At 39.2% G+C, this 21,839-nt stretch overlaps 2 protein-coding genes across 3 annotated transcripts; both read left to right on the top strand.

Annotated features, from left to right (window-relative positions):
* The first annotated feature begins 287 nt into the window (after positions 1–287).
* LOC122660041 (probable leucine-rich repeat receptor-like protein kinase At1g35710) lies at positions 288–21,839 on the top strand. Its single transcript, XM_043855215.1, has 3 exons — positions 288–292; positions 16,136–16,143; positions 20,306–21,839. Exon 3 carries the CDS (start codon positions 20,341–20,343, stop codon positions 21,550–21,552), a length of 1,212 nt encoding a protein of 403 aa, XP_043711150.1. The 5' UTR covers positions 288–292; positions 16,136–16,143; positions 20,306–20,340; the 3' UTR covers positions 21,553–21,839.
* On the top strand, positions 1,919–3,721 carry LOC122660043 (histidine-containing phosphotransfer protein 1-like). 2 transcript variants are annotated; one of them, XM_043855216.1, is made up of 6 exons: positions 1,922–2,114; positions 2,274–2,404; positions 2,562–2,630; positions 2,967–3,038; positions 3,159–3,231; positions 3,311–3,721. In XM_043855216.1, the coding sequence occupies exons 1-6, from the start codon at positions 2,055–2,057 to the stop codon at positions 3,359–3,361; spliced, it is 456 nt and encodes a 151-aa protein (XP_043711151.1). In that variant the 5' UTR covers positions 1,922–2,054; the 3' UTR covers positions 3,362–3,721. The 2 variants fall into 2 exon arrangements, with proteins under 2 accessions (XP_043711152.1, XP_043711151.1); XM_043855217.1 differs by lacking the exon at positions 2,967–3,038 and having other exon boundaries at positions 1,919–2,114.

The following is a 21,839-nucleotide window of genomic DNA, read 5'->3' as shown; positions in this document are numbered from 1 at the left end:
TAGGCCCTTATGGATGCAGGCTACTGTCAATCACTGGATGATTATTCTCTTTTCACCAAGTCCGTCAACTCCAGTTATACAGTCGTCTTTGTTTATGTGGATGACATCATCGTCACGGGCAGTGATTAGCATGATTTGCTTTCTTCAATAATGTTTCCACATCAAGAACTTAGGGCGGCTTAATTATTTCCTTGGGATCGAGGTTGCACGACACTCCACTGACATCTTTATCAACCAACGAAAGTATACATAGGACATTCTCTCTGAATTTGATTTGCTTGCCGCCAAACCAGTCACTTTTCTTATGGAACAACACCATTGCCTTGATCATGACTTTGGCCCTCTTCTGGTTGATCCTTCTCAGTATCGTCGACTCATTGGCCACCTCATATATCTCACCATCACTTGCCCCAACATCACGTACTTCGTCAATACCTTGAGCCAATTCCTGCAAGCACCACGACAACCACATTTAGATGCAGCAATGAGCATTATCTGCTATCTTAAATCTGCTCTTGGAAAGGGTTTGTTTTTCTCTGCTAAGAGCTCTGTCCACCTCATGCCTTCTGCGATTCCGATTGGGCTACTTGCCCCCTCAACCCATCACTTTGTCACTAGCTACATCACTTCTCTAGCTTGGAAATTTCTCTTGGTGGAGGCAAAATATCGTTCAATGGCATCACCAGTTGCGACCTTGTTTGGCATCACAACCTTTTGCGTGATCTCGGTGTTACCCATTCCATCCCATGCGCCTCTACTGTGGCATCCAAGTTGCTCTCCACATTGCCACTAGTCCAGTCTTTCATGAGCGCACCAAACACATTGACATCGATTGTTACGTTGTTCGAAAACGTATATTGTCTTGTTACATCGCTGCCGCTCACGTCCCTGCTCACATGCAGCTCGCGGATATCCTCATGAAGCCACTCTCGATCGTGATCTTTTCCACTCTCTTCTTTCCAAGTTGGGTGTTTGTGACCTTCACGCTCCAACTTGAGGGGGAATATTACATGGTCTTATTGTAGGATGACCAGTTGTACGCTGTGCGTTACTTGACCTCCTAGTCTAGGAATATTTCTTTCCTTAGAATGATATATTTGATTCTATCTCAATTTCCTTTCTTGTATTTGATTTGATCTCAACTTCCTTTCTTATCATCACTAGATGTATATCTTCCCCACATGTGATAATAAGAAATTATTCCAACAAGTTCACACTGAACCAATCTTGTGTTTCAGAATTTATCAGCAAGTGTTTCGAAACGGGCGTTGTGGGAAACATGAAGCCTAATTATTAAACAAAGTGGAGGGAAAGTGCATTACTTCTAATTTAAATTATAATCAGATTGACATGAGACGACCAGAGATCTTAGGGTTTGAAAAATCGAAATCAGATCAGTTGAATCAGCCGAGCCCGATCCGGAACCAGATTCCTCTCTTCAGGTTCAAACCGATTCTAACTTCTGAGCGATTGAATCGGATCGGAATCAACTGAAGCCCATCTTGGCATCTTATTGCCGATTCAAGCCCGAATCGAATCTGATTGGTGTTTTAAAACAATTATTGACTGTAAGTGTTTGTGTTTGTGTGTGTGAGAGAGAGTGAGAGAGTGAGAGAGTGAGAGATACTTGGGAGGGCAATAATTACTGAAGAAAGGGGATTGGAAAGACTGAAAGTTAGGAAGCATAGATGGCATATTTTGGATGGGAGGGGGAAGTGGGGGCCTCTTAAGGTGTTTAGGAGAGGAGATGTGAAAGTGTTCCCTCGTTCGCACATAGCACAAATCCAGATTCCTGAGAGACTGAATAACAGACGGGGAGAAGATAAAAGGAGTATTTTATAGCTCTGGGGTTTTTCCGAGAGAGAAGCAGAGAGCCCAACATTAAACGTAACAAATCTTTGATTTCCTTCCTTTCTCATTTCTCTTTGCCCTCTTCTTTGGTTTTTTCTATATATCGTTCATTTATAGGATCTACAAACCTGAAGAGTTGCTCAGTTTGGATAGAGCAAACTATAGTCAAGGAGGAGAAGGGAGAAAGGAAGCACTAAGCAGGAATGGATGTTAGTCAGATGCAGGGACAGTTGATTGATTACACAGCATCCTTGTTTCGTGAGGTTAGTCTTTTTTTTTCTCTTCTAATTCTGGGTAAACAGACTGAAATCTTAAATGGGTTCTTTTTGTTTGTTTGTTTGTTTGGGATTTTTGGATTTCTGTTCCATTTTTTATCTGTTTGTTTTGGATGGTTTTGATGGTGGATTCTTGTTGGTGAGAAGGGATTTCTGGATGATCAATTCACTCAACTTCAGCAACTGCAAGACGAAAGCAACCCGGATTTCGTCTTCGAAGTTGTCTCTCTCTTCTTTGAAGATTCTGAGAGGCTTCTCAACGATCTGGGCAGAGCTCTGTAAGGATTCAAGCTCATTCTGTTTCCGTTTCTTTCCCCTCTCTTTTAGTCTCTACCTTTCGTTTTTTTTACTGTAATTTTCCCTTTCATGGTCTCTGTTCTTCTATTAGCCTATTTGTTTATGGGTATTTTCTTCCTTCCTTCTTTCCTTGTACAGTACTCAGCAGATTGTAGATTTCAAGAAGGTGGATGCCCATGTTCACCAGCTGAAGGGTAGCAGCTCCAGGTATTTAGAATTCTTACTTCTCCTCTTAGCCTCTTACTTTCTTTATTTAGTTTTTGACTTCTTATGAACATAGAAATACCAGATTCTATGTTTTTCTGTGCTTGAAAACCAGTTGAATTAATTTTTGTGGAACCTGACATGACAGCCTCACAGAACAGCAATCTCTATATGTTTGTACAAGTTCTAGGAAATCTATGAAACTTGGGATTAAATCCAACCAGTTATTATCATTAAAATTTAATCAAAATCTGATACAGAAGGAAGCAATTATATTTTTTTAATGTTTCTTCTAGTTGTTGTTTGATGAAAATTGAAGAAGTTGCATTTGGGTTACAGCATAGGTGCACAGAGGGTTAAAAATGCTTGCGTTGCATTTCGCAACTTTTGTGAGGAACAGAACACTGAAGGGTGAGTTTGAACAATGATTTCGTTCAGTCATGGTCTCCACTTAGTTGAATTAATTAGAGTAATTTATTAGTAGAAGCAGCAGAGTCTTCCTCTTCTGATCGATAGAGTGATCTGGTGCAGGTGTCTCAGATGTTTGCAACAAGTGAAACAGGAGTACTTCCTTGTGAAGAACAAGCTTGAATCTCTATTCAGGGTGAGTATTAGAAACCTTCTTCTTGAAACCCCCCCCCCCCTTCTCTCTCTCTCTGAAATTTTCTTCTCATTGACTGTAGCTGGAGCAACAGATTCTGGCAGCTGGTGGGTCAATCCCAATGGTAGAATAAGTATTAGTGGTAAGGTTAATGGGTGTCCACTTTTAAGGGGAGAACAAGAGAGTGAAAGAAAAAAGAATGAGCGGAGAGTGGTTGTGTAGAGAAGCTTTTTTGAGCTCTTGTTTTGTTGTTGACAATGTAAGCTACTTTCCTAGTTCATTTATCAAAGGTTCTCTTAAAGTATCAAGCTTTTGAGCTTCCATGATGAGAAATGTGGGAGAATGAGTGATCATTTTACCAATCTCTTCTAAGAAAAGATGAACCCATCACTCTCATTTTCAGTTTAAAAGTTTAATAGAACTTGCTCTACCATTCAATAGTTTGATGTAACATTTTGCCCAAATGAATGGAATGTCTATTATCTGTGTTCTCTGGTTATGAGTTTGTCATGTTTATGTAGGAAATTGATTCAGTTTCAATGAGGCCATTTGCAGATGCACCCATACCCTTTACCCTATACCCATATCCCATACCCATAGCTGTGGTCAATCCAATGTTTTCAGTTGGACCCACAGGGAGGAGCATTTCTAGATCAAACCAAATGGTGGGAATGAGCAAGAACTCTCTGAGTCAGATATGGAGGCTATGAACTAATCTGGGTCAATGCCTTGATGGATGGGAAAGGCGTATAGAGTGGGGATCTGATTCTTTCAAGGATATAAATAAAAGATAAAAATATATTTATAACAAAATAGACAACTGTGGTGATAAAGACTGCACATGCCCATAGGGGTTAAGGGGGGAATGGCATGCAGTTATGGCTAAAAATAATGCAAATCCACCACCTATTTGGGATTTCTCATTGGCATTTTCTGTAATTGTTTATGTTCATAAATGGGAAGTACCCAACTTCCCAAACACCATTTTCAGTGAATGGTTGTATTTAATTTGTAAGATAATGAGCCTTTTATGCATTCCCCTCTTACAGATGTGTTTCTTGATGGTCAACCTTTTTTTTTATCAGTTGGGGCTGTTTCTGTCTGGTCTAAGTGTATGGCCAGAGAGACATGGAGAGAAGAGTTACAGATTACAGATTCTCTGTTTCATTGTTTTTTAAGGGTTCTGATTTTATGCTATTATTTATCTTGTTGCATCTTCAGAGAGTGTCCACTTGCCAACCATTTTCTTCTTTCCTGGCCTCCTTCAAATCTGATATATAACTTATTTTATTTAGTCCCACATTTCACTATACTATATTGTTATGTGAGTTCCAAGTGTTAGTGGTTGACTCATTTAGTTGTTGCTTAGTAGTTAGCATGTTGATCAGTAAAAAATAATGTCTTGAGTCAAGAGTCTTGTGAATGTTAGTGGGTGGGTGGGGGGAGTGGAAGTGGAAATGGAAAGGGAGGTGGAAGTTACCATATCATATATATATTCAAAGGTTATGTTTGAATCAACAACATTAACTTATTGGAGGTGGGCTTCCCTTGAAGAAAGCTGTTTACATTCAATGTCAAAAATTGCTTCTTCTCAACAGAAGAAAAAAGTTATTTCCAGAAAATGATGAAATATTCAAAAGCTGGAAGAAGAATCACAAAAAGTAAAAGTAATGAAATATGGAAAAGGAAAGTTAGATATTCAAATAATATTGTTTTGCAACATACAATCCCTAGGTTTGAGGTTGGATCGGCAGACTAAATTTAAAAGAAATAAAGTTTATGGAATTTTCCATTGTGGATTTGAAAGGAAAAAAAAAGAGCTAATTTATCAAGTTATAACCTACAAATAAGTAACACAAATATTCACCTGAAAAAAAAAAAATCATTTCATATGAACCCAAATTGAAGGTGAAACTACTGCCTAACCTAAAATAGATGACTCTGAGAGAGTGCTTGAAGGTTGTTTATTTATTTAATTTTTATTGTACTTTTATTTTGTATTTATTTTATGGGAGAGGGATAGGCATACTGTTTGCGTGTGATAAGCTAGTGGGTGGCACCAATGGGGTTGTAATATTCATTGGTGTTGTAATATTGTGAGTCATGCAGGAAGGGCAAGAGGGTCATTTCAAAGGGAGGAAGAGAGAGATAGACATAGCGGGTGCTAGCTTACGGTACTCGAGCAATGTTCCCAACTTTTTCCCTAATTTTTTTTATCGTGTACTTTATATTCTTATTTTAGACTTAGTTTTTAGGCATTTTCTTGTTGACATCCCTAAATGTGTCAAATAATTTGTAACCTTATTTTTTTCTCTTCTTTTAGTGTAACACACTTTTTGTCAATAAGGGTAAATATTGTAATTTCACATATGTACTCAACAAATTTGTAAGGCAATAACAACTTTTGATAGTGATATAATGATAAGTGATTTTCAAATTAATCTTGAAAACCTTTTATATCCTAAACTTAGAACTTTTGAGAATAAAATAAGGACAATTAAAAGAAGGGATTAAACTACAAATGCATCCATAGAAGTGTCATTTTGAAAGTCTCTAAATTTTTTATTTTTTATTTTCGTGGGTTAGTCTTTAGTCCAATTTTTATTTTAGTTTCTTACTTTGCAATAAGATTTAATAGAAAAGGAACTTTGAAATTATAAATCCTTGTAAATGGTCTCAATGGAATCGCTTCAATTCTGTTTCTGCACTGATATTCAATATCTGCATTCCACAGTTGGCAAATTTTCTGGTCCAAAGGCACACCCCTTAAGGCTCTGTTTGTTTCAAATGAAAATTGATTTTTATTTATAATACTTACTCTTTGTTTCTTTTATCTTTGTTTTTCTTTTTATATTGTACATAACAAAGACACATATTTCTTTTCTGTTCTCATAATAAATTTGAATTTTCTATTTTGATTGGGGTATAGGTTTTTAGCAAGTCTACGTTGCCTTTAATTATTAGTCTAATGTGGCATCACCAAGTGTGAAGATAAATGTCATATGGGAAAAGGCTGGGTGCATCGTCCTCATATCACAAGCTAGCCCCCCATGTGTCTATCTCTCTTCCTCTTTTGAAATTGAATCGACTCCCTTGCTCCTTCTATATTATCCCTCATCTCGCACCCCTATTGGTGCTATCCACTAATTTACCACATGTGGGTGATATGCCTATCCTTTTCCTTTATCACATATAAACAAGTGCGAAGATAATTCCTTCAAAATTATTTGAAAAACAATTCCTTTGAAGAATTGCTAATGCTTTATGCATGGTATGCCACATGGTTGAACCAGACATTGTGCTGAAAAGAGGATACCTAGCCTGTCATCCTCTCTCATTTCCTTTTGAAAAAGACTTCTTTGTCCTCATGTGTCTGTCCTTTAATTGGTACATGTCGCTAGCTTACCAAAAGTTGGCAGTATGCCCAACCCTCTAAATCTATGAATTTTTTTAGAGCAAATGTAGCATATCAATTAGATCTTTGCTACTTTGAGCGATTGTTTTCTTTGTGACTCTACAAGCAAAAAAGCAAAGAAGTGAAACATATCCATTAATGTAATACATTCAAGGTAAAAATATTTAAGAATTTCAAAAAATTCCTAGTGTCGGTCTGTCATCTTCTAAAAGAAAATCTAAATTTAACAAGATATTAGCTTCGTTTAAGCTATGCAAAATAACTCTACAATATATTGTTTTATTTTCATCCAAAAAATAACTCCAAAATAGGCTAAGCCTGTCTTCATTATATTCATTTGGGTAAGAGATCATTGACTGATCATGTTGCGACTGCACCATTGCAAGGGTCAATGAGAGCACACATAAGGGATCTGCTTGAATATGATTTTTTATTTCACTGGAGGCTGAACGGTGGTAAATTCACGTGGTCTTGTGCACGTGACCAGTTAGCATTCTTTTTTCCTATTTATATATATAGAAAATCTTCTCTTGTAGATGTTCGTTTTTATCTTTATATTTCTTTATTTGGTTTTAGTTTTTCGTCACCTTAGGTAAATAAAAAATCTCTTCACCCATTGTGATGTTATTATTGGACTTTAGAAAAAGTGATTGTTATCATTAATTTTTGTCCATTGTTGAAGATCCCAAATATCCTTCTCTAGTCCAATCAAAGGTTCAATCCTATAGATGAAGAGATTCTCTCCTCACCATGGATTTAAGAGAAATTGATTCCCCTCTATTTATCCTACCTGGTCCCAATTCGTTGAGTTGAATAATCTTTTTTTCTTTTAACAAAACAAATAAATAAATTAACTTAAATTTACAAAGTTAAACACATCCCTGTCCATCCCAAAATCCCACTTTGTAACCCTAGATTTCTGTGCTTGAAAGCCAACAATTCATGGTCATCACACTTAATTTTAAAAGTATTTAGGTTATTACAATCCAATTGAAAATTTTAAAAGTATTTCAAATGCTTCCTGAGGCCACTCCACCCCCATTCTCCTTTGGCACCAAAGATGCTAACCTTTTAGAATCTGTTCAGACTTTTACTGAGTTTATTCTCAGCTCTCTTACATGCTTCCATCTCTTAAGAGAGGCCCGTCGCTTCTGCCTCAACTTCACAACCAACCACACCATGCCCAAAAGCTACAAAGATAAAATCTCTTTGGGAAAAAAAATGAATGATACCCATCCAAATTCCTTTAGTTGAGAGTTGAAAATACTGGCACAATAATATAGAAGAATTTGAGGCAGGAAGAGCAAGGGTGTTAGTAATATCATAAGAAAACAAAGGAAGCGTCTCACATATAGACAAGATGAAGAGATTTTTGGTCAAGCTCAGATCCTTAATCCACTTTGAGACATTCTTAGGAATAGAATGAGGATTAGGTTTGCTACCTTTGTATAGAACTTGGTTGCGATGCATTTAAATCAAATAGAGGTTTAAAGAAAAAAACGCAAAAAAAAAAAAAAAACCAACATAGATTAGATGTAGTCTACATAAAATTCATACAAAAATATTAGAGCAAAGCTCAAGAATTGACTCACCCCCGAAGAGTTTAGCCCTCAAACTAAGGATTCCTGCAGCCCACGTACATTCTCTTAGTAAAGTTACACGAGAAAGTTTTTATCATGTACCATAGAAAACGCAAAGATCATCACAACGTTTCCACAAGGATAGCCCAGATTTAAGAGGTAGGCCATCAAGTAAAACTCTCCGAAGGAAAAATCTTGAATTTAGGGTAGATTTTCAAGTCCCATGTGAATTTTCATCATTTGAATCTAGCCCTAGTCTCAAAACTTGAAGATAGGAATTTCTGTTTTATTAAAAAAGTGACAATCAATTTGATAGTCAAGAGGCCAGATTTGGGTAAATTACATCAAATCTATAAGTTTAATTTCTTTTCCACCCTATCAACAATAGATTTCAATCATTTAGTTTTATATCTAGGATAGAAGAGCTTAGTATCCAAATAAACAACATCAGATCACATTGCTTTAACTCCTAACAAGTCACTCAAATATTTCTTATTTTCCAACAAAACATTCTTGCTAAGACTTACCTTACTTTAATTGAAAAATATATATTGCCCAAACAGATCAGAGAAGAGTTCAAGAAGGGCCTTAATTGTCAAAACATCTTCTTTAGTCTTGATAAGACCTCCGTAGCAATTATAAATAAAAGGTGCTTAATGGGCATTCTTGTCCAATAAAACGTCACTCAAGTATGTCATAGGCTTTCAGAATATCTAATTTGGTTGACACCCTTTCCTTTTTTATATTTAAAGTAATGAAACATTTTTTGAGCATATGTTATTCAAATTGCCTTTTAGGTACAAAGGCAGCTTGAAAGGGAGAAATATAAAGATTCAACATAGCACTTAGTGTCTAACCAAACCCTGTACTTGGAGTTGCCTTCCTGAAGTGGCTTTAGTGAGAGGATAACTCTTTTTTTTTTTTTTTTTTTTTTGGGGGGGGGGGGGAGGTATGTCGATGGCCCTGTGTGCTCGGACACACAGGCAGACTGTTGGGCTGCATGCCCGAGCCCACAGGGCCATTGGATGTGCGCTATAGAGGAGCCCAACGCGGGGTTATGTACTTTATTACTCCAAAAAAGAAAGAATACAAGAAGACACAACATCCATACAAGGAGAGAAAGAGATAGCAACAGAATGAGGATAACTCAATATTTTGATAGGCAAGCAAAGGTTAATTGTTTCAGTTTCAATGTCATCATTTAAGGGATTGTAAGGTTGATGGCCTACATTTAAAAAAGATACCAGAGCCCTCCTTCTAGGCTTTGGATTAAATTGAATGGTTTGAACTAGATCATAAGATATGATATTGCTGCTTTGAGAATGAATGAATTGGGAGCATTTTCATTCAGACAAAAAAAATTACAAATTCAAGTGGGAATTTTTTTAATTTATTATTTCATTCAGATATTCAACACATGTAATCTTCTAAAAGTCAGTGATTGAGGAAATTTTGAAGCAATACAAGTCAAGACTCTGTCTAGCAACAAAAGAAAAAGAATCAATTACTACCATTTGTGGATAATTTTGCATGGTAATCATAATATTCTAGTGGGTTCAAAATTTCCAACATTTTGACTTAACTTTCAGTTTGTCCATCTTTGGATTCATCACCTAAGAGCCATGACATTGATGGGGCTTACTGTTATTGATGAAGCCTGATCTCAGTCCAGAAAGTGCTATGGTGATTCTTTGGCTGGCCATTTCACCTTTGAAACATGCCACAATGGTCTAAAGGTGCATACATCAGTGTCGTAGGCCTGCCTCCTTTAGAGCTCGTCGAGATCTGCGATTTGATAAGTATTTCAACATATGTTGGGTTCAGGTCCAAACTAGACCAGGTGGGTCTTTAGGGGCAGTTCTGTACTTGCTGGGTTAGGGTTTTCTTATAAAGTACTGTTATCTCTTTGAGATATGGGAGAGATTGAGGGTTTGTATTTTTTTTGCTTCAGAGTAGTAGTGAAATCGTTCTATCGCTCGGTCGTGGATGCAGTCTTCCTACTTGGGGGTGAACCACGTAAATCTTGTCTTGTACATGTGTCTCCTCTTTCGCTTTGCATTATCTTCTGCAAATCGCCTTTATGGGCATTGTTTCTTAACATTTACTTGCAAGATTGCGTGCAGGAAAGGATCATCATCAACTGCAATTGTTGCACTGAGGATTTCTCCTACAAATATATCCTGAAGCAGAAAAAATAATAGAAATGAGAAAACTCTAAAGTTGCAACTAAAATAAAGGCATAACAACCTACTGTTATTCAAAATCATAAATCCACCCAATTTAAATATGGTAGTAGGAGCACTCTCGTCTAGACAAAGATAGATGCCCCTGAACAAGGGCCAAACCCCATTGCAAGTATCTCTTTCATGGTAAACTACTTAGTTCTTATGGACAAGAAGCACTCTCAACTTATGCACACAAATTGGATCTTTCTAATTGAGTTGGGCTCTCAACTAAAAGGAATTTAAGGCATTTATAGATCTGATTTAGGGGAGAGTAGGTGAATTGATACTTTCTTGAATCCATAAATCCAGCTTCTTCTTTTTTATCCTTCTTGGGGTTTATAGATTTTTTATGTGAATGTGAAGTTTAAAGGGATATATTGTATACTGTTTATACATTAAATGAAATGCCTACTGATATCTAAATTTTCTGACTAGAAAGAGCAGAATTTTATGTAATTTCTACATTCCTAAACCAATTCTCCACAACAGCACTTAATTGGGCAGGCAGGGTCATCATCAGACCTTAACTCTGTCAGGCCTGTTACTCTGAGGTGGAAGTTCTCCATACCCATTAGGGAAATTTTTCTTAGCTACAAAAATCCATTAAAGGAAGTAGTTGGGATGAACTAACACAGTCACACTAGACTAGCCTTGATGAGGACAAAAGAAACACAACTTCAAGGCAGAGGGCTACAAATGATGATCCATAACTGTTACTTGGCCCAACTGCAGTTTCTCTTAAATTGTTGAAGCCATATGGTCATCCAGCCTTGAGAGCTTAACAGTTCAATTGTGAAATTCATGGTCCCTCTTAAAAGTAGAAATTCTCTTGAACAATATGATCTAATATGTGTTCACAGGGAAACTAAAAGACAGAATAATCACCATGAGAAGGCAATGAAGCATGCATTTCACAATGAGAATGCCTTTCTTATCATGTTTCTGCATTGAGCATTGAATCTTTTCTATGATCTATGAGACTGCAAGATAACAGAAGACTGACTTGAATCAACAAGCTCAAATTCTTCTCCGAAAGAATAATATTTGCCAAATTTTTAGTAACTTTTTTAGCCTGGATCTAGTGATTCTGAAATGGACTTCCAAACATTTAAAACTAGTGATTGTCTAAGTTCGGGGTGATTGGTATCTGTAGGAGTTGCATATTTCAGAGTATATACTCTGTTGCAATCGCTTATCCGAAAAGCTCGAGCTGTTAAGTAAAGGCCACGACAATGTATATCAACACACTACAACATCCTCAAAAGATATTATAAGATGACATGGATAGAATAGAGATGTAGTACACTAAACAAAGTATAATTTATGTCTTAGAATGGAAAATGGACATCAATTAAGTAGTCAAATGGAAGTTCCTTTGCTGTTTGATATGACTGGATCAAGTTCCTTCCAAATGTTACCTGGATACTGAGGTGAGAGTTATCTTGACTCCTAATTTGATGAAGTGCAGCATATAACCAGAAATGGTTCATCTGGTTTAGAGATTTAAGGGACAAGTAAAGGAAAGAAAAGAAGAAAATGGCTAAACAGAGTAGGTGTTCTTCTAGACTGGACAGAAAGTTCTTTTTTATTTTTTTTTTGTCCTTTTTTTTCTTGGGGTGCTGTGGTGGTGGTGAGAATTTACTATTTTTCAATGTAGTTTTCCCCTAATCCACTAAAAAAAGTCTCTTTGAACTCTTCTGTACTTAATAACAATTCAAGTTGAGCCTAAAACTCTACAAAAGACAGCTAAGAAATGGAGAACATGGTAATGTTTCAGGGGAGGTCCCAACAAAAATTAAGTATGACCCATCTCTGAACCATCCAATATTATTCCCATAGTCTTTACAGAAATTGTCTTACATCCATCGATGTTACTCACTCTAAGTAACCTGAAAACAATGTTTTTCATGATACCTTTAAAATGAATTGCCAACCAAACAACAAAAAAATGGCTTCATATGATAAAGAATGCAAGAGGGAGAGGGGAAATCAGAAAAAACCCCAGAAAACTTCTTGTACTGAAATAGCTATTGATCCATTAACCAGTAGTCGTTGGTGGTTGAGTAGGAGCAGCAGTTTCTGTTGAACACCAAATCTTCAAGTGTTTCAGATGCTTGTTGGATCCAATTGAGGGAGGGGAGGGATCCAGATCCACTTCAAGAAAGTTTTTTATTCCATCAGAGCCGTTCATGTTGAAGTTATTGGTGGTAGAGGAGTGGTGATTATTGTTGAACATCATCTCTTCAATTGTTTCAGGCCCTTGATGAAGCCAATTGAGGGGACCTTCACCCATTTCAAAGCAGTTGGTGCTTCCATCAGTGGCCTTCATCAAGTATCTCAGAGGCAGGGGTATGATTTGATGATCAGAGCACTGTACTTCCCCTTTTAAAGCACCTCCTTCTACTTAATTCCCGTTTAGAAGATCAATCTGAACATTCACTGCCTAAATCTTTGAATCAGTCTCATTCTTCACTTCTTGCAACTGTTACAGAGAAAACCCATCAAGGCAGTCTCCTCCCTGATGCTTCAGATTTTTGGTTTCTTTGTAGCTTGGCCTTTCTCTCTGCTCCGAGTCTCCATTTGATTTTCCTTCAAACACATTAATTAGAAATGTGTTTCCTTCATTATTCCCATGATCTGTGCTAGTGTATCGTTGTATATGACGCAAAATTTCACCCTGATTCTCTGGCCAAATAATGGGCTCAGCTGAAGAGCATTGGCCCTTCTCTAGTTGAGTTGTGATATGCATAAAAATAGCCTGTCAGTAGACAGGTGACACGTAGATGGAACCTGTCAGCATAGGAGGTTGGAATGCAATAGTAAAGGACATTGAAAGGGTTACTTGGGCATCACAACCCCCAACAACCCTAATCTCGTACACTCTCTAACTCCAACGGCTGACGCGCCCCACCATAGGGAATATTCCCCAAATCAAGGGGACACGATCTCCACTCAGACACGTGCCTAGATTACACGTCCTAAGAAAGGAGCTAACCACCAAGGGGACTCAATAACCGCCTCGACAACCACTCCAGGTATAAACAGTGATAGAAGGACCTAGGTACGAGGATCTGAAAACTAACTCTCTTACTATTCTCTCATTACTCCCTCTACCAAATCTTATCTGTGACACCAGATTGACTTAGGCAATAGAGAATCCCACCTCAGAGTCCACTCCAGGTCACTTCTGCGCCATTCAACTTTGCAGGACTTCCACGTCATCGGGCAATGTTCCGGCAGCAACAGATTGGCGCCATCTGTGGGAAACAGAGAGAAAGTAAGAACCACTCGTCATGACGACTACCAAAAGCACATGTAGGACAACCTCGAATCACGACGAAGATAATCAAAATAATCCCAAGCACAGTCAGGGATCTTCACCCCCTGATCAGGGTCATCTGAACTCAACTGGGAACCCTCCACCGACTCCTCTAAGTGGCAATCGCAGTGGTCGAACCTAGGAACCCAAGAGGTGCCCCAACTCGACTTGCAGGCCCCAGTAATAAGATGGGCATACCAGCACCGTGGTCAAGGAACCCAAGAGGTGCCCCAACTCGACTTGCAAACCCCAGTAACCCAGGAACAATTCCTAGCCCTGAAGCAGCAGTTCCAAGAGCTTACTCAAGCCCTTCGCCAGAACTCTAAAGCCCTTGCTAAGGTTCATTCACACAGGGCTCCACCTCCCGCACTTCAAGTTATGGAATAAAGGACTCCAACGCCTAGGTCATGGGATAATAACGGCGGAAGATGGAGAAGCTCAAGGTCAACTGACTCAGGTCGAAGCCCCAGTAATCACGCCGTTGAGAAGTGTCTAAAGAATGCTAAGGATCGGGATGAACCGCACTCTAAGCATAGGCCCAAAGTCCCCTGTAAAGGAGCTCCCGAGAATGATGACCTCAACAAACATGTAAAAGAGCTCAAAGAGAAATTCCAAAAAATTCAAGCAAATACAAGTCAGGTCTGAGTAGCTAGTCTTCTCAGGAAAGACAGCCTCTCTGACAAAATCATGAACGTCTTTTTCTAGGAGTTTAAGATGACGACGTTTCTATATTACGATGGCACAACAGACCGGATTATGTGTCGCGCCTTTCCCACCATGCTGAGAATAGTCATAAGAACCTAGTTCACTCACCACGAGCCATAATCGATTAGAGCATACCGAGAGCTCAGCACAACCTTCGCAACAGCTTTCACGAGTAGTTAAAGCAACAAAAAGACTCCGGTGATCCTGACCACCGTGAAACATAGGAGCGGCAAATTCCTTAGGTCTTTCATGACCAGGTTCAATTAAGTAAAACTAGAGATCAAAGATTTGGACCCAGCGGTTGAGTACACCGCCTTGCTTGCAGGTATCAATGACAAAGACCTCAACTGGGAGCTCTGAGAAAAACAACCCAACAACTTGGCTAAGCTCCAGGCTCTATGCGAAGAATACATGAATGCGGTGAAAACCTTGGATGCCAAAATGGAGAACCAGGAAGGACGAACCGAGAAGAAACGACATGAAAGAGAGGAGAAAGAATATCAAAATGAAGGACGGAAGAGGTGACGATCTGACAGACGATAATTTAAGAGCCTCCGAAATAGTTTGAGTGATATTTTCCACTCACCCACTGAAGGTCCAACATCCTACTGTAGATAGAGAACGAGAAGTTCGTCAAGTGGCCACCAAAGATGGGTAGCAATCTCGAAACGTGAAACTCAGATAAGTTTTGCAGGTTTCACAATGGAAACGGCCATGACACAGATGAGTGTGAACATCTCAAAGGAGAAATCAAGAGCCTCGTCTAAAGGGGCTACCTTGGTCGTTATATTGATAATCGGTGAGACAGGGCTAACCAAGACAACGAAGGCCCCCGAGATCATCATGGCAGATGAGAAGAGACAAAGCCTAATAGGACAAAAGATCGAGGTGGTCGGAGGTGTACTAAGTCGCCCAACCAAGAACAACCAAATAATCAGGCCAAATAAGACACACCAGTAAAGGTAATAGCAACCATCTACAGTGGACCCACAGTTGGCGAAAGCTCATCCTCAACCCGGAAGGCGAAGGCCTTTACCCAGAGTGTTAACACAACCGAGACCCTAGGTAAAAAAACCAAAATTATGGCAGAAGATTTTGTTCTCTAATGAAGACTTAGAGGGTGTTCAAACCCCACACGATCATGCCCTGGTGGTGACAATGAGGATTGCAAACAACAAGGTAAAAAGGATCCTTGTAGACAGTGGAAGTTTAGCAGATGTCCTCTATGAAAGCATATGACCAAATGAAGCTGAACAGAGATAGGTCGATGAAAGTGGATTGCCTGCTGCAAGGGTTCTCTGACGTATCTGTCAAGGTAGAAGGATTTATAGAGCTACTCCTCATGGCGGGAACAGAACACCAGCAGACCACCGTAATGATCAATTTCTTGGTTGTGGATATCCCCTCGGCCTACAATGCCATTCTCTGTCGGGTGAGACTTAATGCCCTGAAAGTTGTTGTCTCAACACACCACCTGAAGATGAAGTCCTTGACAAACAAAGGAGTCGGTAAATGCAGAGATCAACTGGCTTCCTGAAGATGTTATGCAACCACTCTTTGGGGAAAAGATAAGTCAATTGAAGCATTACTCATAGAAATTCAATCAGGAGGTCAAAAGTCTCAAACCTGAGGAACTAAGACAAGCTAGCACCAAATTAGGAAGGACTTACAGAGTTACCAAAATGATTCACCCAGATACTTGCCATTTGGAAACTCTGGGGGGCAAGGAGGTACTTCAACGATTGAACTCGGAGAACTTAAGTATTATCAGTAGTCATTTAGTTCAGTTCAATCATCCGAGTCATTTGATGCGATCATAGGTGCTCGATTTGTACTTTCAAATTCTAATTCAATGAAGCTGGTTTAGCTCGGCAAGGTGATGTTCAAACGCTACTTACTATATTGGCCACGATAAATGAATTGAGGTGCCACTACTACGGCACCAAGCTGAGGTGACACCTTAGCCAAATCCCTATGACACTAAGCCTAGATAAACAATCCGAGGTGACACCATGGTGAAACTTAAGGCACCAAGCTGAGGTGAATGAGCCGAGGTGACACCACAGCCAAATCCCTAAGGCATCTAAGCCGAGGTGACACCACGGTGAAACCTCAAGGCATCAAGTCGAGGTTATACCACGGTCAAATCCCTAAGGCATCCAAGCTGAGATAACACCACGACGAAACCTCAAGGCACCAAAATTTACTCTCTTTTATGTTTAGGGGAAAGGAGAGGGTATAAGGAATCACTCACAATCAAAAGGGTAATGACACCTAAGGTATCTGATGTTTCAAGAAATCACAGTCAAGGTAGCCAATGTTTCATATATTATGTTTGGGATACCTAAACTAAGATTACATTAACCTAGTTAATCAATTTTTTTATTTCCATTTTTACCCTTATATATCAAATCAATCCTACGTTCTCATTAACTTCTCAACTGCAAAACCCCATTTATCTCCCACCTCTCATCCCATATTCCTGCACCCATATCCCACCTCTCACATCCCCTGTTCCCGCTCCCATCTCCTACCTCTCATCCCCTGTTCCCGCACCCATCCTCTGCCTCTCAGCCCCTTTACTCCCCTGTCCCGCCCCCATCTCCCACCTCTCATCTTCCTTGTAAAATCTTCTCCCCCCCCCCCTCCCTCAACGCTATCAAAGAGATGATATACCTCTTGCTATAGGAAGGGTGAAGTAAAAACTGAAGGGAAAAGAGAAAAGCTTGCTCACACTTGCAAGTTGCAATTTGAAATTTAACTCAACAATATTTTTCCCCATCTCTGATTTGTCCAATTCACCCCAATTCAAGTTCATTTTTTCTAACACTTCAATCCAGTCCTCAGTCAGTGCTTTGGAGTGATACCCATACTTAGGTTTTTTATATATCAACCATGGTTGCAACCCCACCGCATCTTTTCCTCCTCATAGCATGAGGTATATCAGATTTCTTCTTCTCTCTGATAGTGTTGAGGGGGGGGGGGGGAAGAAGATTTTGCAAGGAAGATGAGGGGTGGGAGAGAGATGGGGTTTTAACCTGTGAGAGGTTAAAAGACAAGGTAGGTTTAATTTGAAATATGGGGCAAAAATGGAAATAAAAAAGATTGATTAACTAGGTTAATGTAATCTTAGTTTAGGTATCCCAAACATAATATAAGAAATGTTGGGTACCTTAACTATAATTTCTTGAAACGTCAAGTACCTTAGCTGTTATTTACCCAATCAAAATAATTACAACTTTGGATTTCAATGAAAAGAAGAAAAAAATATTAAGTTTGGGTATTTAGGCTATATTTGATATTTATTTTTGGAATAGATTTTGAATATAGAATGCATTCTGAAATAAAAAAATAGAGAAAAAACAAGTTTCAAAATACCAAACACACCGTAAAAAAAAAGGGGAAACAACCGCTACTTTGTCGTGTAGCCCACATGGCTCCTATGCCTAGACACAAAAAGTCAAAAACACACGAAAATAACAGTCTGCTCCCATGAAAAGGCAAAATTTCTACCCATAATGATGCTTGTTTGCAGATTCCCATTGGCCAACATGCCTGCAAGTAGAGATGTCAACGGATATTCGAAAATCCTTATTAGATCCACGTTCGTATCCGTTTAGGATAATCTGAATCCATCCGAAACTAATCGGATATGAATATGATAATCCTCCTATCTATCAGATTATTATCCGATTCGTTTAGCAATACGACGGTAATAAAATATCTGAAATATATCTCTTTGTCCATCTATCCTTTTAAGTGACCTTATTGGATTTTATTATCTTATTTTTACAATTTTATAAGTTAGAATAGTGTGATTCTTTTTCTATATTTTATATTGATTTATATATATATAGTTTTATGCAATCACATATCTATGTGATACATGGAATCACATATCTATGTGAGAAAATCAAAGACTAAGAAGAGTAGAAGAAAGGGTAGTTGTTGAACTTTCAAGTCTCAACTCTAATCCTCATCATAAAAAACGGTAAAGATGTCAACGGATAGTCAGAAAATTGGTATTCGATTCACATTTATATCCATTTAGGAGAATCCGTATTAAAAAAAATCACTATCCGGAAACTATCCGAATCCGTGTAAAAATTGATAAGATATTATCCGAATCCATCCAAATATAAACGGATACGAATATGATAATGCCACTATCCAATCAAATTCGATCTGTTTACATCTCTACCTGCAAGCTCTAGAGGCCCAGGCAGCATTCTCTATCTCTAAAGAAAATCTAAAAACTTATGAGGAAATCCAACCACAATGGGCATGATTGCATAATTTCATACATAAATGAAGGTTGGGTCGTGGGCATCAATAGTATTAATTATGCATTATGAAGGCGTGGTTGCATCATAATAATTAATATCACATTTGATGAGGATAGAAAATGAATTACAGATTTAGAAATGACACACACACACAATATGAAGCCAATCAAATAATCAACATAACCTTCATTCCAATGCCTGAATAATCCTCAGTGGTGAAGTTGGGCTTTCCTATTTCAATTTGGTTTGGTGGTCAACAGTCAACATTCAAAACGATCCTTTCCTTGGATCTATTGGATCTTCCCCATTATAACTAATGGGTTAGTATTCTCTGGGGAGCGTGGCACTTACACTCATTGGTATCATGGGGTGGGGAGGTCATTTTGTCCCAGACATAGCATGGTTGGTACACTCCCACAGAGAACTTTTCTTCGTAAATTAATTAAAACATGTCCATCTTTGTTGTTTAATGGGTATTACATACATGAGAGATGGATGGATATACCGCTAATGCTAGCACCCTATGTGTCTATCTCTCTCTTTCATTTTTTGAAATGACTCAAAGAGAGGAAAAGAGACATTGACAAATAGGGTATTAGCATATGGTATACCGTTAGCATACATAGTATTTCCCCCGTATACATATTACATACCAACTCTTCAAAGTCAATAGAATTAATTTGACCATTGGGTCCACACATATTATTTCAATAGGTTAGGCTGACTGAACTAATCAAACTGAACCGACAATGACCATACCAAAAATATTTAAAGGGATCTCTAGTTGATTAATACTGAACGTTAAATTTCAGATCGACGACTCTGATGGTTTGTACTTTCTACAAGAGCTACATGGTACACATACCAATCCAATAAGAAAACACGTGGCGAAGAAGGGGACCGTTGGAGATCACTGACGCTACAGGACAAACTTTCTCCATATTCTTATTCTTTTTAGAATCCCAGTTTTCCCAAATAAAAGCGACAATACCTTGTGACCGATAGGTGGCGGTAACCACAAGTAATAGAAGCACTGACTGTTACCGGCTGATCCTACTCTCTCGGTCTCTCCACTAATGCTCACGTGGCTTATTCAGATGACGTGGATGGCGCATCTCCCATTGTCATCCGAGCCTCAGCTTCGGAATAACACCTAGGTTCGGAGAACCGTTTGTTCTTCCGAACCTAATCCCAAGGAAAAACGAGTTTAGAGAGCGAATAGAGATGGGGAAAAGAGTAAACAAACACTAGAACTTGCTTTGTAGTTGCAGTTGCAGTCATTGCGCCTTCTCTGAGAAGCCAAATGAAAAGAAAAAGCTAAGATTACTGAGAGCGAAGTGGGATCAAAGCGAAAGCAAAACTTATCTCCCAAGAAATCTCTTCTCTCTCTCTATCTCTCTCTTCTTGCGGTGTTGACCATTGATGTTTACTTATACTTTGCTATTAAAGCTCTCACACCGCCTCCCACGGGAAATCTGTAGGTTGCCCTCACGGAAAAGTTGCAGAAAAGCTAGTCTCGTACCCATTAAAACCCAAGCAATACCTCCAAGGGTTTCTCATCTCTCTCTGTTTCTTCCAAGAAATGGAGGTGATGAAGAACAGTCGAAAACAGCTTGTAGCCTCTGTAATTTTTGTTTTAGTTCTGTTCTACATTCCATTGAGCATATTTTCCATCTTAGACCCTATTGATTTCCTGGCTCTGCAATCTATCCGTAAATCTCTGGATGACATGCCTGGTTCGAATTTCTTTTCCTCGTGGGACTTCACTTCCGATCCCTGCAACTTCGCCGGTGTATACTGTGAAGCTGACAAGGTAATCGCTTTAAACCTAGGCGATCCAAGAGCTGGTTCTCCTGGTCTCAGTGGCCGTATCGACCGTGCAATCGGCAATCTCTCAGCACTCGCAGAGCTCTCCATTGTTCCTGGTAGAGTAATGGGTTATCTTCCACAAACTCTATCTCAGTTGAAGAACCTTCGATTCCTCGCTATTAGCAAAAACTTCATCTCAGGCGAAATACCCTCTTCTCTGGTCGAACTCCGAAGGCTTCAAACCCTTGATCTTAGCTACAATCAGCTCAGCGGCTCGATTCCTCCGGCCATCGGAACAATCCCTTCACTTTCCAATGTAATTATGTGTCACAACCATCTCACTGGTTCAGTCCCTCCCTTCACCTCCCAAACCCTAACTCGTCTCGATCTCAAACACAACAACCTCGCCGGTGCTCTCTCACCTTCTTCTCTACCTCCGTCGCTTCAGTACCTCTCCCTGTCTTCCAACCGTCTGAGTGGACCGGTAGACCGGCTATTGGCCCGACTCAACCGGCTGAACTACCTCGATCTGAGCCTGAACCGGTTCACGGGAAGCATTCCCGGCGTTTTATTCACATTTCCGATAACGAACCTTCAGTTGCAGAGAAATTTCTTCGCTGGACGGGTTAAACCATTGGATCAAGTTAGGATCACCACCGTCGATCTGAGCTATAACAGATTTTCCGGCGAGATATCGTCGCTGTTGTCGACCGTCCAGAACCTGTATCTGAACAATAACCGGTTCACAGGGGAAGTGCCGGGTAGCTTCGTAGACCGGTTGTTAGCCGCAGGGATAGAGATACTGTACCTACAGCATAATTACCTGACAGGGATCGAAATCAATCCAACGGCTGAGATTCCATCTAGCAGCTCTTTGTGTTTGCAATATAACTGTATGGTACCGCCGGCTCAGACTACTTGTCCGATTAAGGCAGGGATAGTGAAGACTCGGCCGACGACTCAGTGTGCCAAGTGGAAGGGATGAGGTGGGGATAGTACAGAATACCAAGGGCAAAAATGGGACTTTGGGCTATTCGTTTTTTGGGTTCAGTTTTGTTGGGGCTGGTTCTAATTCATTTGTTTTTGTATTGTTGTGAAACCAAATGTTATATATGGGTTGGGGTTTGGTTTGTTAATTGATTATAGAATGAGAGAGAAAGAGAGGAAATAAGGAAATAAAAGTGGCTGTGTGGGTATTATGTAGATAGTGGTGGGTGGCCATTGAAGGTGATTTTCTCCTTCTTGGATGAAGACTATAATAACTATTTGATT

Source organism: Telopea speciosissima, chromosome 4 (genome assembly GCF_018873765.1).
Source record: "Telopea speciosissima isolate NSW1024214 ecotype Mountain lineage chromosome 4, Tspe_v1, whole genome shotgun sequence".
NCBI lineage: Eukaryota > Viridiplantae > Streptophyta > Magnoliopsida > Proteales > Proteaceae > Telopea > Telopea speciosissima.
This window is presented reverse-complemented; position numbering and strand designations above follow the sequence as displayed.

Bases quoted from the DNA above. Each gene is read 5' to 3' on its own strand.
- LOC122660043 (XM_043855216.1), top strand. From the start codon at position 2,055: ATGGATGTTAGTCAGATGCAGGGACAGTTGATTGATTACACAGCATCC. The intron at 2,115-2,273 runs GTTAGTCTTTTT...GTTGGTGAGAAG, and splicing joins CAGCATCCTTGTTTCGTGAG to GGATTTCTGGATGATCAATT. The intron at 3,232-3,310 runs GTGAGTATTAGA...CATTGACTGTAG, and splicing joins AGCTTGAATCTCTATTCAGG to CTGGAGCAACAGATTCTGGC.
- LOC122660041 (XM_043855215.1), top strand. From the start codon at position 20,341: ATGGAGGTGATGAAGAACAGTCGAAAACAGCTTGTAGCCTCTGTAATT.